At 48.1% G+C, this 14,229-nt stretch overlaps 1 protein-coding gene across 1 annotated transcript; it reads right to left on the bottom strand.

Moving 5' to 3' along the window:
- Window positions 1–387: 387 nt before the first annotated feature.
- Window positions 388–12,153, bottom strand: LOC132572172 (E3 ubiquitin-protein ligase TRIM7-like). The gene is made up of 8 exons (XM_060238976.1): window positions 11,819–12,153; window positions 10,656–10,867; window positions 9,784–9,879; window positions 6,427–6,657; window positions 5,030–5,052; window positions 2,525–2,643; window positions 1,469–1,501; window positions 388–918 (listed from the first exon to the last, which is right to left on the bottom strand). Exons 1-8 carry the CDS (start codon window positions 12,150–12,152, stop codon window positions 395–397), a joined length of 1,572 nt encoding a protein of 523 aa, XP_060094959.1. The 5' UTR covers window position 12,153; the 3' UTR covers window positions 388–394.
- Between the last annotated feature and the right edge of the window lie 2,076 nt (window positions 12,154–14,229).

Genomic DNA, 14,229 nt, shown 5'->3' with positions numbered 1-14,229 from the left:
CAGCAGATGGTGCCCAGTAAACCAAAGGAAAGTAAAAGTCCAGAAAACGGATTTAATCTTGCACGGCCTTCTCTTCTTCTGTGGACCCTGCAGTTGTTCTTCTCACGCTTGAGCGGAAAGGAGGCTGCAGGAGACCCAGGGGGAGGGTCCATTCAGAGCTCTCCTTTGGAATAAGCTGCTATTCTTTGTAATGCGAAATGCGTTAATTCTTGTTTTGAGAAATAAGCTACAAAGAAAAAAGGGAATGTTGGGAAATGGAAGGAAAGATGTCTCCATTTCACTCAAGTCCGTTTGGGTGCCTGGGAGCCTGGAGAGGCCTTTATAGGACTAAAAAAAGTGGGGGGAGGCTCTTGAGAATATTTTCTTCTTTATGGTCCTGGTTGAAGAAAAGGTCTTAGGAAGAGATTTTGAGGTGGCCTTTTCCACGCACCCAAAATAAGGGCAGGAGGGTCTCTCCATGGAAGGAGGCTCCAGAGAACTCGTAGAGAAGGGCTGCTCGGTCAGCATCAAAAAAGGACACTCGACCCCCAGTATAGTTCAGGCACACTCGGATCCTCTTGAGCTCCCCAGTCACAGTCAACAGTCTGTAACAGCCATGGCCTGTTACAGAAACCTTGTAGCTGCCCCCCCACTTCCCTGCTTTCCAGATCCCTTCGTCAGGATTCAAGATGAAGGTTCCCTTCCTCCTGACAGATTTTCTGGCCACACCCACAGCCCATGCTTCCTCACTTCTTACAAGGACTTCCCAGGAATGGCAGCCTCCTGTGAATCCCTCACGGCCCAGCACAATATACTCCCGGTCAAATCTCTCAGGATTGTGGGGCAGAGCCTGAGTTTTTAATCCTGCTTGCACACTTTTCTGATCCTCAGACAGGATGAGTCGTGGATGGGCCGTGTCTGGATCCAGAGTCACATTTGCTGTTGAGGGAAAATGAGGAAAGAAGAATGGCATCAGCTGAGGGATTCCACCCTCTGACTTGTTCTGTTTCCTTCTCCTGCCACTCATGGCCTCCTCCCACCTTCGCCACACTCTCCCTTGGTGAAAAGGCTCTCCTGCCTCCTCCTGCCCTTTTAAAAGGCAGAGCTGTTTTCCTGTGGGCTTCCTGTATGATCTACCCTGGGCTGGAAAAATGGATGCCTCAACAGCCACCTTTGGTGGAAGAACACCAAGACTTTCCTTATAAACCTCAGCCAAGCTCTTGCACAGAAACTGTTCTTCCATCATTTCAATGTGGCAGCAGGTAGGTGAAAAGAGCCAGTTCATCCCCTCAGAGTTCATCTTTTCTTTCACCCTTACTGAAATCCTCAGAACACAAAGGAACTGGCTGTGGCAGGGAAAGTAGGATTTTGAGGAACAAAACAATAGTGTTTAGTAATGTAATCTCTGAGAACACCAAGTAGAACACAAATTGTAAGGTGAAGCTTTTTAGTTTAGAAATAATTGATTAGTGTATGAAGAAAAATGTACCTTTCTGCAGGTGAAGTCTAAAACCCAGAGTGTCTGAGGAAGCAAAGGAACAGAAAATGAGCAACAGAAAGAATTGCTTATCACAAATCTTGGGATAATAATATCAGTTAATAACTGTCTATTTTCTCTTGGGAAGGGTAGGTGGCATGGTATAGCCTCAATTCGTCAGATCGCAGAAGCTAAGCTAGGCTTGTACTTGAATAGAAGACCAAAGAAGACTCTGCAGAGAGGGAAAAACAGCAGTCTCTGTTCTCACTTGCCTTGAATACCTCTTAAAGGGGCCACCATAAGTCATTTGTGACTTCATGGTACATATCTTAGAAGCTACTCTGGGGCAGATAATTGTGTGCAACTATGCAGATTCATTTTCACAAGTCAATTTGAGTTACCTGAGAGTCACTTCAGAGGAATTATGCTAAGGACTCCAGAACAAGAGTCCAATCCAGCTAAATTTAGAATGATTCAAAACAGAGGTTCCACAGTGCCATCCTGAGCAAAGTTACACCCTTCTGAACTCACTGATTTCAATGGGCTTAGAAGGGTGTAACTAAGACAGCACTGTGATCCCCTTGAGACCATTCTGTGGGCTCAACAAGACATATTCAAGCAAACACACATACATAACCAAAGGGATCAGTTTTGATCAGTCCAATTAGGCCACAGACGCTTTGCAAAGAGGTGACCCTAAAAAAGGATCAGGTGGACATCTTCATTAAATGAATAATGCCCTTAAGGGCAGTTTCCTCCCCCTCCCATTCATTTTAGGGGCCCCTTCTACCATATCTCTACCTTCAAGTTTGCCAGTGCATGGTCACAGAAATGCCTACAGATCAGCAACATGGAACCAATTTTGAGAAATCCATGTAATGCAATTGTGAGCTAAAGCTGCAGAATTCTGACCAGAAAACTTTACATGGTGAATTAAAATGGCCTTCTGATACATACATTCCCCATGTTCCTGGGTTTGTTAATCATATAAGCAGCCTGGAGCAGACTAAAACACATCTGGCCCACTCTAATGTCCTGTCCGAAATTCCTGCAGTGAGTCTTCTTTACCTTTAAATTGCTTCTTGATGCCCTCCAAAAGGGTATTTAAACATGAGAAGTCCCAGATGTCCCACTTCAGTACAAGAGGTAAAGCTGCTGGATTCTCAAATAACTCCCATATTTCATACCTGGAGAAAATCTTGTTATGGTGCTGTTCGTAGAATTCAGAAACCCACACACACACACACACCCTCCCCCCTGGATCAAAGAAGCAGAGGAAGGAACTGACAGTCCAGAGAGACCAGCTGATGCTGAAAGAACAAAGAGGTGGGGTGGGCCTCTATGGAGATGAATGTTCACCTCACTGTAGTTCCTGCTTTCTTAAGAACTGGATCTGGGTTCCTCACAGCCAGGCTGCATCTGCAGGGAATGGCTACCAAAAAATAAAACCGAGCCCTCAGATTGCTTTCCACTCACACTAGCTGGATTTGTGCACGAAAATAGTACTGGGGAAATTATTTGCCAATTTCTGCTGTTCCTTGTGGAATAATTCGTGCACTGCGTGGCACTGCGGAACCCAGGCCAAACTCTTAAGAAAGCAGAGATCTTTGACCTAAGAACAGCAACCCCACATCTCCTGCTCCTCTCTGTCTTGCAAATGTCTAGGTAAGGAAAAAGAAAGCTGGTGAGAGTTTTGGACTAGGACAGAAGGACCCTGGTTTTATCCCTTTCTCAAGCCATGCAGCTTGCTGGGTGTCCTCAGACCAGTTTCTCTTTCTCTCATAAAGGTTTGTTATGAGGAGAAAATGGAGGAGAACAGAATCAGCTACATCACCTTGAGGGATACCCAATGAAGTTGTTGAGAATTCACTGCAGGTTGAGGAAGTGACTGATGGTCACCAGCACAGAGAGCTTTCAAAGGGGATTAGACAGATTCATGGAAAAAAGATCCATCCATCAGTAGCTACTAGACCTGGAGACTGAAGGGAGCCCCCCATATCCAGAGGCAGCAAACCTCTGAGCACCAGGCCTAGGAGGCAGAAGCACAAGAGGGCCTCGGCCTCTGTGCTCAGTTTGATTGGTCCTCCCGTCCAGGACAACTGGTTGGCCACTATGTGAAATGGTATGGTGGCCTAGATGGACCACAGGTTTCATCCAGTAGGCTTTTCTTATCTTCTTAAGAGTGTGCTGGATACATAAAGGAAGAAATCACTGTACCCAGATATGCCCATACTTCTGCTGCTTTTAATCATTTGCCACTTGGGGAGCCACAAAAAAATTGAGCCCAATAATGTCACATGACAATTCTTCCTCACCTTTCTGGGAAGAGGTGTAAGAAAAACAGAACATTTCTGATCAATAGCCATATATTTCCTAAGATGGGTTGCTCAGCTTGAGAACACTCAGGAGCCCTGCCATTACTATGACAACCAATGCAGCCCAACGGCAACATGGCTTCCTGACAGTGTGCTTCCTTGTCCCAATGGCTGACTTGAAAAAGGTGAAAAAGCAAGCAGGGATGGGCGAATTATTGCTGTTCCTGCACCTTGCAGTACTGAATGAAGGATAAACTGCCAATGTGGAAACAGCTGTGGTCCAATCTGAGTATGAGTAACACGTTTAAATGCCATGTGGTTCAGGAACACTGATGGAAACATGGCAGACACACAATCCCCACCTTCCTGATGTGTAGTTTCACCCTACTCTCCTTAACTCATGGAGCTCATTGGTTTGGATTGGGTGGTCATCATCAGAGATTGGGAAGACATTCCAGTGCCCCTACAGCCAGCCCTGACAACCAAGACATTATTTGAGAGCCAGTCTGGTGTAGTGGTTAAGTGCACGGACTCTTATCTGGGAGAACCAGGTTTGATTCCCCACTCCTCCACTTGCACCTGCTGGCATGGCCTTGGGTCAGCCATAGCTCTCGCAGAGTTTTCCTTGAAAAGACAGCTTCTGTGAGAGCTCTCTCAGTCCCACCTGCCTCACAGGGTGTTTGTTAAAAGGGAGGACGGTAAAGGAGATTGTGAGCCACGCTGAGACTCTGAGTGAAGGGCGGAATACAAATCCAATATCTTCTTATCTGAGCCAAGTACAGTCTACCACCTGCCATTTTATGGAACGAATGTAACTAAGGAGACCTGAGCTCTGTGTTTCCTGGGGTATTTTGTAAAACAGTTGCTTTAGCAGCAGCTGCTACTATTACAGAAGGATCTTTACAATGTGACTGAAAGTAAGCTGTGGCAGCATTTTGTGAATGGAACTATCTCCTGTGGCAGCGCCCTCCACACCATGTCCCAATTCCAAAGGTGCCGGCAGCCTCAAAAAGGTTGGGGACCCTTGTTCTAGAGATGCACAGCTATGTCCCAACCCAGGACCACCACATCGCATTTCACTACACCATTTCCTGTTGATGAGGCTCTATGCATAAGCTGTTTGCCACTGAAAGATGGATGGAGATCCGGCACACTTAGTTACACCTGATTAGGCCCTCAGCCGTGATCGTGAAGGACTGTGTTCTTCACAGGCCACCCAGTTCCATCCAAGCATTAAGAAGGTTAAAGGTCTACTTACTTCTGCAAGGTGCTTCTGGCATCCTGAGGAAAAAAGGCAGAGAGAGAGAAAGAAAAGAGACGTCAGTGCTTGCTAAAAGACCGGACCAGGAAGTCCCCTGAGGCTCTGGAAGATTCTGCCCTCTGGCCTTTTGCTTGTGTCCATCTAGCAGACTTCCCTCAAAGATGGGGTGCATCTTCATTAAGTGGAAGAAAAATCTCTTTGACGTTAATATCAGCAGACAAAGTGGAGCCATTTTGGAGCAGTGCTGTGTGATCTGCTTTGACAACTTAACAATGGTAATGTTTACAAAGAGATTTTTCCTCACATGGAAGGCAGGAAGCCATCAGAGTAGGGTGTGTACGCCTTGCGGCCACCTCCAGAAGCAGAGGCATTCCTAGCAATGCTTCTTCCCTCAGCTCTGCATCACTGTGATTTGCCTTCTTTTCACTAGAGAGCATTTCCCAGGCTTAAAAATAATAGGTCGATTACACTAGTATTGAAACAACATACTGATCCCCAGGTTTCATTTTTAAACAATACAGTCCTTATTGTTGCAGAGCTAGAACTGGAAATGTGCAGCCTGCCCTTTCTTTAAATTAAAAACTAGGAATCAGTGCAGCAGATTATACGGTCACAACACTAGGCACTGTCCTTCTCTTTTATAGCCTAAGTAAAGCCCAGAGATGGGGGGAGGACGGTGCCCACAGAGACAGAGAGAAGCACAGCCAAACCTTGTCACCTTTCAGTCTCAGTCTTTTAAAGGCTTATCTCCTTTTCCCTGCAGTGTTGCAAGATGGCTCAGCAACAAAAGGGAAGGGCAGGTCTAGCCATTAATGCCATCGTTATGTGCACAGATGTGATGGGCGGACAGCACCAAGCACAGCAGTGGCAGGAACAGGTGTGCGGATGCCATTCCTGTGACTACCTGTTGTGTGTCTGTGTGCGTTATTGAGCACACATCTGCAAGCAGTCAGTATAAGCAACATTCCCTGCCTCCACAGACATCCTCCTTTTAAAACTTGTTGTGAAAAACCTTGCATGTGATCACTCCTAGGCAGGGGAGCAGCTCAAAGACCTACTCATGAACTGGCTTTACTTGCATGGATTCCCCAGACTGCTGGTTGAAACACAAATGCACTTTGGCTTCTGAGATGGAAGCTGAGCAGCCTCAGTCTACCAGGAAAGGGCAGGGGGCTGTGGAAGGGATGCATTTCTAGAGGGTGGAGTTTCACCGAGTCCCTGATTTAGTCCATTCTGACTCTGGCTGGAGATGTAAAGCAACCCACATGCAGAGATGAAAACTTCCTAGCAACGTAAACTGGACTTGTTTGCTTTTCTGCTAAGTGAAGTACAGAGAGGATTTGGAGTCAGCCTTCTCTCCAAGGGGACTCCGCCTGCTCCTGCCACCCCCTCACCTGCAGGAGATCACTGGCTGGCTGCTGACACTTCATCTCCATCTCCTGGATGAGGCTTTCCAGAGAGGAGAGGGCCTCAGAGAGATCGGCCAGGTGCTGGTCCCTTTTCTTCACCACCTCCATCTCCACCTCTTCCATCTGGGCCAGCAAAAGCTTCTCTTGTTCCTCCAGAAACACGTGCAGTTGCCTGAACTTTGCTACTGCCTCTTGCTTCTCTCCTTGGGTTTGTTTCTGAAATGGAAAGAGAAGAAAATCGGTCCAGTGTCAGGAACACAGCTGGTCTCTGCAGTGGGAAGAGGCACTTGAGGAGTCTCCTATGAGAAGAGCACTTTGGCCTTTCAGAGATCACAATTAACACTCAGCAGGGACCGCGGAAGATCCACCAGGCCCAGCCTCAGGGCCAAAGAACACAAGGGTCCCCCTCCAGCTCCCGGAGGGGTTCTTTCAGCCACAGAGGATTCAGTCTGCAGCACAAGACCCAGAGAAAAGAAGGGGAGGCTTCAGTCCGTTTGTTCCCCCACTAGAACATCCTTCGTAGGTTGACTCCCCCAGTTCCCATCAGAGGATGAGACTTGATGGTTGAGTAGAAACCCCACTGGGGGCAAAAGAGCACAGAAGCCCCTTCCCCTCACTTGGTCTCCCAATCTAACTGCAGCCTCCCTGGCTGCATTTTGGGTAAGGAAAAATTGCAGGGGGGAGGAACTACACACTACTCTTATCCCAAGTACTTTCCCCATGTCAGAATCCGCAATGGCTGAACCCCACTGTAAGCCAAAATGCCCTCAAAACCGAGGTTGGGGAATTGTCAAGCATTGTATATTCATTCTCAATTGTAATGACCAGAGCATAGAAATGTTACTAAACATTAATTAAACCCAAGCACATCAAAGTAGCAAACCTCTCCTTTGCTTCTTTCACTTTTATTAACAAATGCAGGAATGTTATCTTTGAAGATAAAACCTCCTGGGACTCGTTCCCAGGCCAGCCAGGCCTGAACCCAGGACGTGCCAACCACAATAGAGATAAGGAAGTTACAGTGTGAATTTCACACATGAATGTAGAATTGTTTATAGAACCTTTGATGTGCCATCTTAAAGCATGCATTTTACTTTTACAAGGTATCAGTTCCAACACCTAGCTCGGCTGAGCCACATGGATTATCAATAAACCAAACTTTGTTTCAAAATCCAAGGACTGGTTATTTTGAAATCTATGCTTGACAGGAATTGATAGGTGGGCATGACTTTAAAAGGGATAAGAGTCTATGTATACAGGCTCCATGTCCAGAAACTATTGCTTAAATATGCCAGGGACACTAATTAAGTAAAAGCAATTTGAATTTATTCTAGAAAATATAGATCTCACACACAAGATAAATTACTCATAAAATCATACAGTCCTAAGAAAATTAGAAAGACATAGAGAAACACATGGGTAAACGAACAGGGTGATAATTACCCATCGTAGTCTTCAAGGAAGGCTCCAATGGTGACGAGCGAGGACGAGGGAGAGGGGACCCGAAACTTGGCCTTAGAATCGGAGATGGATCTAGACAGTGGAATTGGGATACTGCTAGAAGCACACCTGTGGGTAGCTAAGCCACAGGTTATAAGGACTACCTTGAGCCCTCGGGGGATGGGAGGTACAAGGGAGGAGGAAAGTGGTCAGCTGGTGCATGTCCTCAGAAAAAGGGGAGGCTCCGCAGTGACCATAAGGGCTGGACTTGTGAGGTAGCCAATGGCTGGCTTGGAAGGACACCTGATTGGCTGCCTGCTCCTGGCCAATGAGGACTTGGCACTAGTTACCTGATTGGACCTCCAGGTAACAATGGGCCAAGGTGGGATGCTCCAGGATAGCTGTCAAGGGAAAGAAAGGGTGAAACTACTGGGGTGGAGGTACACGGGAGTGATTGAACTTAGATGCAATGGTGACAATAGATGGCCAAATTGCTGCCTAAGGTAACACCCAGTCTACACAAAGACACTTGGCTCAGGGTGGAGATGGTCTTTCTCCTCTTCAGTCTTCCATTGGCACCAGTCTTTCTCTAGAGTTCTGTTGGACATAGACTGCGGCGGTTGGACAGTTGTCCATGCTCGGGACAAGCTTGATTGTCGTATGTAAAGGTGACATCTGGCAAGTACGTGAGCCGTTCGCTTCGCTGGAAAGGAGTCTGGCATGTTAGGAAGATAGCTGCATGTGGTGTTAGCCTCCCACGGTGGATTCCATGGTTAGTGCTGAAAACTGCTCGCCTGGATAGCTCCTGGCAGCGCAACTTCTCCTGCTTCACAGCCAAGATGGACGTCACACGGAGCTACGGGAAATCATCTGTTCTCCTGGTTAGCACTCTTTCACCGGTTTCAAGTGCTATAGTAGCGTTATGGCCGCTAGTACTGTACAAGTCCCTTCCATGCCTGGTTAGGCAAACCCACACTCTCTGGCCAGACGTGTGTGAGTTACTTCTCCAGGCGGTCTGGCAACCAGGCTGGTGACTACGATGTTCTGTAAGGGGGTTTTTCCTCATACCACTTGACTCAATTCAGCATTGCTTTCATCTTGATCAACATTTGCAGCAAGCATGGGGAGGGGGAAGAGACCTCCGCTGAGTCATTTATTGGTGCATTTACACACACATGGGGCCTGAACACATCTGTTCTTCTGCCTAGGATTCACCCTACAGCAAAGAGTGCCTTGGAAAACCAGCTGATTCTGCCCAAAACAAAACATCTAGAGCGCTGGAGGGCAGGGAGTTCCAGAGGCAGAAGAGTGTGCCGTTCCACAGCATCCACAGACCCACCACCCAGGTAATGACTCTGCTTAAAACTGCAATGTTAAGCCTACCCAAGAGCTGCCTTTGGGGCCTGTTCTGGCCATGCCTGGGGATCCCCTGGAATTGCACCTCATTTCCAGACTACAGAGATCAGTTCCCCTGGAGAAAATGGATGCTTTGGAGGGTGAATTCTATGGGCCTGTGCCAGTCTTGGATTAGCCATTAAGCAAAAGAAACACATGCCCAGGGCACCAAGGGAAGGGGGCACCACAGAGAGTTTTCTCTTAACTTTCATGCCCTTAACTCTTTCACTATCACATTCAACTGCTATTTAGTGCTAAACAATTTTTTTGTAATTATACTTAATATAGTTGTGAGGTCTGGCCTGGAGGATGGATTAAAAATCAGAATTTTTAATCTCTTATTTCACCAGCACTTATTGAGTCTTGATGTCTTGTCAGTTAAGTAATGGAAAGGCAGAGGGGCAACGTTGTTGGGCTACTTCCGGACTAAAGAAAGGGGAGCAGACTCGTGAGTTGACTTTTCTGCTATCTGGACTCTGTTCACTCCCCAGCCACAGTGACACTTACGAGCAGGTCTTGGCTCTCCTTCTCTGCGTCTCCTTTATACGCCACAATTCTCTCTCTCTCCTTCTTCAGAATCTCCAGACAGTTGCAGAACTGATCCTGCGGGGGGAGGGGGGGCGAAATTGAAATGTATTCTTTTTTAAATGTTTACTCCATTCTCTTCCCTCCTGCCCACTACTACACACACTTTTACACACACATATGCCAGCTACGGGTTGGATATTTTTTACATTAAAAACAATTATTTGGAGTCAATATATCACTAAATTGTGTTAACACTCCAGCAATCTATCAAGTATTGCTTACTGTAAAAAGAAAGGGGAAAAACCTCAGTGGTGGGGGATGGGAGTGAAAATCAATACCTTCCAGGGCTGGCTCACCCACTAGGCAAACTAAACGGTCACCTAGGGTGCCAGCAGGATGGGGGTGCCGAATTCTGATTTGAACTGCTTCTTCACAGCTAGGATGTGCAAATGAGAGACACACACAGAAAGGTTCCAAACCTGCACATATTCTCTCCTAGCCCCCAGGCAAAGAGCAACTCCAGGACAGCAAATGACATCGGGAAAGCAGTGTGTGTATGTGGGGGGGATTTAAACTGGGAGTCAGGCAGCTGCCCCCTCCTTGCTCTGTCACACAGTCATCTGACTAGAGGGCAACACAGCCTGACAGGAAATGAACTCATCTCCCCGTATCACCCCATGTCGGCCTCAGCAGTGGGGCAGGAAGCAATGCACTGAGGAAACACCTGGCCAGGAAGGAGGCAGCAAAGAGGTGTTGTCACTCCCCAATTTAGGCCCAGAGGCCAGGGCACAAATTGGAGGGAGTTTCCCTGCAAGGAGACCCCACCAACCTCCACCTTTTGGGTGTCCTACCTTGTACTCTTGGGAGGCCTCCTCAAGAGGAAGGACTTTGTGATCTCTGTGCTCCTTGGATCGGTCACAGACCACACAGATGAGGGCTACATCGTCCTTGCAGAAGAGCTTCAGGGGCTCCTGGTGCTTCTGGCAAACTCTTCCTTTTCCAGCTGCCACTGCTGCCTGATGCCCAAAACCAAGACACAGGATTTGTTTCATTTTTTCCTCTCCCCCAGGACAGTTTCTCTCTGTGTAATGACTGGATATAGCTAGTGCCTTGTTCAGTTAAAAAATAACACCCACATCCACCCATCTGAACCCTCTGGATTGTGGTTCTCAGTTGGGAGTCTGGGGAGGGGAGAGGCACTTTCTCGATGTGAGGGATCTGGAGGTGCCACTGTCAAGCAAGTGGCTTTTCTCCAAGCCATTTCGTGGCCTTTCAGATTTTGGCTCAGGGTTGGGGCCTAGTAAGTGACAGAAGGCCCCTAACAGGGAAACAAGTGTCCTGATGGCTTGCAGTTCAGAGAGAGATCAGGGATGAGAAGGCCACAGATCATGGAACCTTCAAGATCATGGAACCTTCAAGGCTGAGACCCAATGGGAGACTGGCAATCCCACCCCCTCATTCGCACAAGGAACCTCTGTGTGTGTGTGTGTAAAAGCTTGCTTGGACTGTGGGCACACGCAACCTGAAGAACGTGTTGCATGTCTAAGCAATGCCCAAGATTGGCCAAACGGGATCAGGCCAGCTGAGAGCAGTCTGGTCATCCTTTTGACTAGGTTGGGTGTTGTGTGGTCAGAATACTCGACTCTTGGATTTTGGATTCTGAAACTGAGACCTGCGAGGAGTATGGCAATCCCACCCCCTCATTTGCACAAGGAACCTGGGAAGGGGAAGGTGAGAGCTTGCTGGGACTGTGGCCACACATGTGAAGGACAAAAATTGCATTAACACCTGAGAATCTCCTGTCTGCAGACTGGCAAGCCCTCCCTGCGAGCGTAGTCGCTAGAATAAGTTAGCCTCATAGCAGAATGGCAAACAAAGAACAATACACTTGTACATTCTTCCAAGTTTCTGGAAGTTGCTTCTCAGGGGGAAGGGGCCTAAGAAATTAACAAGTCATTAGGCAGGTGCTTACAAATAACAAACCATAATTAATGGGGCGTGGTTATTAGATCAGGGGCAGGACCACTGACCACGCAGAGGGAGGCTTCCTCCTCCTCCTCACGGACTCCCCCCTTCGCACCGACCTCTTGCAGAGCGACTCTCTTGGCTATTTCCACAAAGCTGGCCAGCTGCTGGTTGGGGCGGAGGCTGTTGGGCTGAACCCTTCCTCTGCACTGGGGGCAGGAAGGTTCCGCGGCCCCCGACCGCTCACCCCAGCTGCGGGTCAGGCAGGCTCGGCAGAAGTTGTGGCCGCACTCAACGATCATGACGGGGTCCCTGAAGAAGTCCAGACAGATGGAGCAAGAGGCTTCCTCGCAGAGGTCGTGCAGGGGATCCCCGGCCGCCATGGCAGCCGCCTCCGCCAAGCGAGGAGAGAGACGAAGAGAGCTACTTTCGCTTTCCCAAAGAAGGACGGAGGGTTTCCCTTCCTGGAAATGAGCTCCCTGCCGGCGCCCAATCAGCGGCCGAAGAGCGAACCGGCGCCAAGAAAGAGAGTGGCGGGAAGGCAGCCCTTGGCAGGGAATTCGATCCAGGTGGGGAGCCGTCTTGAGTTCAGCGCAGGCTTCATTTGGGGCTGGAGCTCCGGAACCTCTAAACTGTATGGTGCTCTTTCTTTCTTACTCCCCCCCAAAAAACACACCTTGCTTCTGGGCTCTATTGCTCAACCCCCCTGTGAGAATTTCGCTGAACTCTTTCAAGATCTGACCAACGTTCTAATATCCCCGCCCCTACAAATAATGGGAAAAGAACCAAAGCATATAAAGCAGACGGATGGAACTCTTATGCCAGCGAGGCCACATAAGAGAAAGTGATTTTTTAAAAGTATGACAGGAGTAAGGTTTTATTAGGACAGTTATAATTCAAGAAGCATTTGAAGGGTGATGCTGAGCTGCTATAATTTAGGACACCTTCCGGTGATGGCAGAGGTGTGTGGCATATGCAAATGAGTTGTGCTAATGAGCTCCAGCACCTCTTTTTCTATGAAATGACCCCTGGTTCAACAGCAACTGTAAGACCAACAAAGTTATATTCAAAGTATAGCAGGGGGTTGCAGCCGAGCAGATTCACAGGATTGTGACTGGGGATAAAATGGAGGACTAGAGAATGACGCAAGCCAGCCCCTCAGGTTCCCACTGTGGATAAAGTCAGTCAGCCTAGAATGAGCCAAAGTTGATACTGGACCAAAAGGAATACTTTCAGAGAAATGACTGATGCTGCTTTCAGTAAGAAAGGAGATCCATTTTTTCACAGGTCCTGCCGTAGGAACTTGTTATAAATATGATCCTGGCTACATTTCACCAAAAAAAGACAACTGTTCTTTCTGCTGGAGAGGGACGGTGGCTCCGTGGTAGAGCTTCTGCTGGGTAAGCAGAAGGTCCCAGGTTCAATCCTTGACATCTCCAACTAAATAGGGCCCTGGCAAGTAGGTGTGAAGAACCTCAGCTTGAGACCCTGGAGAGCCGTTGCCAGTCTGAGTAGACAATACTGGCCTTGATGGACCAAGGGTCTGATTCAGTAGAAGGCAGCTTCATATGTTCATATGTTACTACATCAGATATTCCTGTAACTGTTTTGGATGGAGGCAGAACTGCTCATTCCTTATTCAAATGACCATTAAACATTGTGAGTGCAGCAAAGTATAAGGGAGGAAAGTGGGACAGACCTCTGGTCAGTAAAAGGGATGGGCATCTTTGGGTGCACCACCAGCTCCCTCTCTTCTTTCCTGGAAAAGAAGGGACCCTGGATTTCCCCTCCCCCCTCTTCTTGTAGAGTGGGATGTTAGCATCTTTCTAATTCTGAGCCTGGTGCCCCTGCATATCAGAAAATTCAAAGAATGAGGCCAGGTATACACAGGAATTATTTTTCTGCCAGCCCAATGCCGCACACACACACCAGGTTTGCAGAAAAATCAAAGAAAGTTACCAATTTTAATACTTTTAGGAAAAGATGGGCTGATTCCACACTAACCTTGCCCTGCGCCAGGCTTCCATTTCTGTTCGGAGCTAACTGGCAATTTCTCACCAGTTGCTCTGTGCCGTCATTTTGCGGGGGGGAAAGCCACAATTTGCCGCACTGCAGCGTAAACCTGTTTTTTCAGGTTTACACTGCGGTGCAGCAAATCACAGGTTTTCCCCGCACAAAATGGCAGTGTGGAGCAACTGGTGCGAAATCACCAGCTTAGTCCGGACAGAAATGGAAGCCTGGCGTAGGACAGCTCGGCAGAGGAGGAGATGAAAGATCTGCCTCCATCACCCACCCAGGCCACCGCGTGAGCCAAACAGATGAGTAGGAGTTTCCACCACTGCAGGCAGGGAGGAGGAGGAGGAATGGGTGCTGCTGCCGCCCCATGCCATTGCCCTGTAAGCCAGACAGGTGGCACTAGAGGTGGGAGGGGAAAGGCGGGTGGGTGGAGGATCCGCTATT

This window comes from Heteronotia binoei, chromosome 5, assembly GCF_032191835.1.
Source record: "Heteronotia binoei isolate CCM8104 ecotype False Entrance Well chromosome 5, APGP_CSIRO_Hbin_v1, whole genome shotgun sequence".
Taxonomy (NCBI): Eukaryota; Metazoa; Chordata; class Lepidosauria; order Squamata; family Gekkonidae; genus Heteronotia; species Heteronotia binoei.
The sequence above is the reverse complement of the archived record's forward strand: the minus strand, read 5'-3'. Positions and strand labels throughout refer to the sequence as shown.